The sequence below is a fragment of the Plasmodium cynomolgi genome, chromosome 12 (assembly GCF_000321355.1).
Source record: "Plasmodium cynomolgi strain B DNA, chromosome 12, whole genome shotgun sequence".
Taxonomy (NCBI): domain Eukaryota; phylum Apicomplexa; class Aconoidasida; order Haemosporida; family Plasmodiidae; genus Plasmodium; species Plasmodium cynomolgi.
The window spans coordinates 498,693-501,894 of record NC_020405.1 but is presented as its reverse complement, the minus strand read 5'-3'; the positions used below and the strand labels follow the sequence as shown (position 1 = coordinate 501,894).

The window sequence follows — 3,202 nt, the reverse complement described above, 5'->3', positions numbered from 1 at the left end:
AAAAAAATGACAAAAGGATTATGATATGACAACGTATAATCTGATAAGCCAGCTAGCCCACCTTAGCACGGTCTACGTGTCCCTTTATTTACCCCCCTCCTGTGCTCCATGTGGCCATGCCGCCATTTATCTGTGTGTACACATGCGCATCGCGACTGTATCACCGCTTCACCTTCACAACCTCACGCTGGCATTTCCCCATCCACCCAATAGGGATTACATTTCCTCTGGAGGAATAATCGCAACAAAGAAAATCTTGAGCGACATATGTTTGGAAGCAAATTCGAAAGTACTAGGTAAGGAAGGCGTTCGTGGCACATAGGCGTCGGTGCGTTGAATGTGGGTCCGTTTTTTTTGTCCCATTTTTCGGCAATTCTTTTCCCCACTTCTCCCCTTTTTGCCATTTTTCCCCTTTTTGCCATTTTTCCCCTTTTTGCCATTTTTCCCCTTTTTGCCACTTTTCACGCATTGTTCTACCCACGTGCAGACATCGGCTCCGGCCTGGGTGGCGGCTGCAAATACATAAATGAGAAGTACGGTGCGCATGTGCACGGAGTGGACATTTGCGAAAAGATGGTCACCATCGCCAAGCTAAGAAATAAAGATAAAGCAAAAGTCGAATTTGAAGCAATGGATATTCTAAAAAAAGACTTCCCAGAAAGTACTTTCGACATGATATACAGCAGAGACTCCATTTTGCATTTACCCTATTCCGACAAAAAAATATTATTTGAAAAATGTTACAAGTGGCTAAAACCAAATGGAATTCTTTTGATAACTGACTACTGTGCTGATAAGATAGAAAAATGGGACGAAGAATTCAAGGCCTACATTAATCAGAGAAAGTATACCCTCATGCCTATCCAAGATTATGGAGATTTGATTAAGTCCTGTAAGTTCCAAAATGTGGAGGCAAAGGATATAAGCGATTACTGGCTGGAGTTACTACAATTGGAACTTAACAAATTGGAGGAAAAAAAAGACGAGTTCTTGAAGGCGTATTCCATTAAGGAGTATGACTCCTTGAAGGAAGGATGGACCAGAAAGATTAAGGACACAAAGAGGGGTCTGCAAAAGTGGGGCTACTTCAAGGCTCAGAAGATGATCTGATTCGAAGCCATGGGGTGGAAAAAAAAAATATATTTTATATATAGAGAGAGAGAGAGAAACCCGATTTGGGGAACCCCCAAACTTTGCAATTCTTCATAATGATCGAAACGGTCAGTAAAAAAAAAAAAAAATCAGTCAACCGGTCAATCGGTCTACCAGTCAACCGGTCAGCCAACCAACCCATCAATGAATAAATAAAACGGGAGGCCATACCATGTGGGGAAGAAGAAACGAACCCCGTTCGCAGCCATATATGCTGCTCGATGAAGGGGGAAGTCATTTCTCCATTTTTGGAATGGAAGAAGAGAAGAATAAAAAAGGAAAACCCGTTTTTCTCCACTTTGCTTTTTTCACTTCGTTCCATTCTTCCCGTTTGTTTACACACACGCCTCTCATATAGCCACCTCGAAGGCTAGAGTCTTAAAATGTGTCAGCGTGTAAATAAAGGCACATACATATATGCAGAAACATATATGTGACCATTTTTATATGGGCCACTTCTCCCCGCACGTGCGTTTTTGTGTGTAATGTCACTAGTAACACGCGCAGCGCGCGCGCTTTGTTTTATATATGTATATGTTTTTGTACGCACCATTATTAAGTGCACATTTTAGGGCTCACAAGATTACACGCACGATTGCAGACCCGCACAACAGATCAGAGTAGTGCGAGAGGTCCGTGACGAAATGTGTTATTGAGTAGATAGAGAAAAAAAGAAAAAAAAAAAAAAAAAAAGCGTGCTTAATTACATATAAATGATTTTCCCCAGCGCTGAAAAATGCCAAGTGTAGCGCTGGGGGGAATTAAAAAAAAAAAAAAAAAATGAGTTCAGCGGTTGATTTAACTGCGGACTGATTTTTATTATGTGGCTTAGTTATCGCAATTGGGCACCCAGTGGGAATCCCGTAGGAGCCCGTGGGGATTCAGTGCGAATTATGTGCGAATTTTGAGCGAATTTTGTGCAAATTTTGCTCGAATTTTGCGCAAATTTTGTGCCAGTTCAGTGCGAATCCGGCGCGGGTCCGGTGGGAATCTCGCTGGCCTAACCCGCTCACCCAGTTGTTGCTTAACCCCCCTTGCGTGTTGTCGTGGCATCGTCACATTGTGCAGTTATGTTGTGTGTGTCCATTTGGCTCAGTTGAGTGGACACACCCATTTTGCGTAGCCGAGGGGGGATATTTGTCTCCTCATCTTGCGCAATAAAGTTGCATATAATTATTTTTCCTTTTTATGTGGCGCCGCCGCAGTGCGCGCAGTTAAGCTACATAGTCAGTTTGTGCAGTTATGTTACGTAACATACCCAACCACTAACCTTTTACCACGCCGACGGCGCATGAAAGTGAAAAGCTGCTGTCGCAGTGGAGCATACTCAGGAGGAACGGGAAAGGAAAGGAAAGGGTAAAGGGTACAGGATAAAGGATGACCGGCTTGCACACTCGTTTTGAAATGCCCAAGACGTGGTGCCAAACTGAATCATCAACTTCGTTCGCTAGTTAAATGAAGCCCTTTGGAAAAAATTATCGCAGAAGGGGAACCCCCTCCCGTGTGCGTGCGCGTGTGCGTGTGGGCTGTAAATATATATTGGGCTGATTCCAGCTGCGTGTCCTTGAGGCAGCTAATCTGTTTATATTGTTAAAGGAACGACGAAAAAACGGATCAACTGGAACTGTTCGGAGTTAGCATAACAATGGGGGCTATGCTAGATCCTATTATTAGCATCGATCAACGCCATTTTTCCTCCACCTGCTCCATTTACTCCTTCTCCCAGTCCTCTCTGTACACACATAAAAATTATAAATAATTGAGGCTTTTTTCTTGTTTAAAAGTCAGATTTAAAAAAAAAAAAAGGTACACATGTATTGCGATATATATGTATGTACTTGTTCATTTTTTATATATACATAATATGCATACATGCATATAACTAAATTATGCTTTGGTTTTTGTTCAGACAGCATATAAATGAAAAAAAAAAATTATTAATTTTTTTGAGAAAGTGATGGCAATTTACACATAAATAATGAAAAAAAAAAGGGGGGAAGGTAACAAATGATTTTATATCCTAATTTACTGAAAGAAATGGCAAAAAAAA

The 3,202-nt window shown here is 41.5% G+C and overlaps 1 protein-coding gene across 1 annotated transcript in view; it reads left to right on the top strand.

Annotated features, from left to right (window-relative positions):
* The window catches only part of PCYB_122070 (phosphoethanolamine N-methyltransferase), a gene marked incomplete at both ends in the record, with an annotated part of 1,403 nt that extends 293 nt beyond the window's left edge, over positions 1-1,110 (top strand). The window contains 2 exons of the mRNA XM_004223538.1: positions 214-296; positions 488-1,110. Coding sequence (XP_004223586.1) covers positions 214-296; positions 488-1,110 — 706 coding nt within the window. The remainder of the gene's footprint in view (positions 1-213; positions 297-487) is intronic.
* Positions 1,111-3,202: the final 2,092 nt, after the last annotated feature.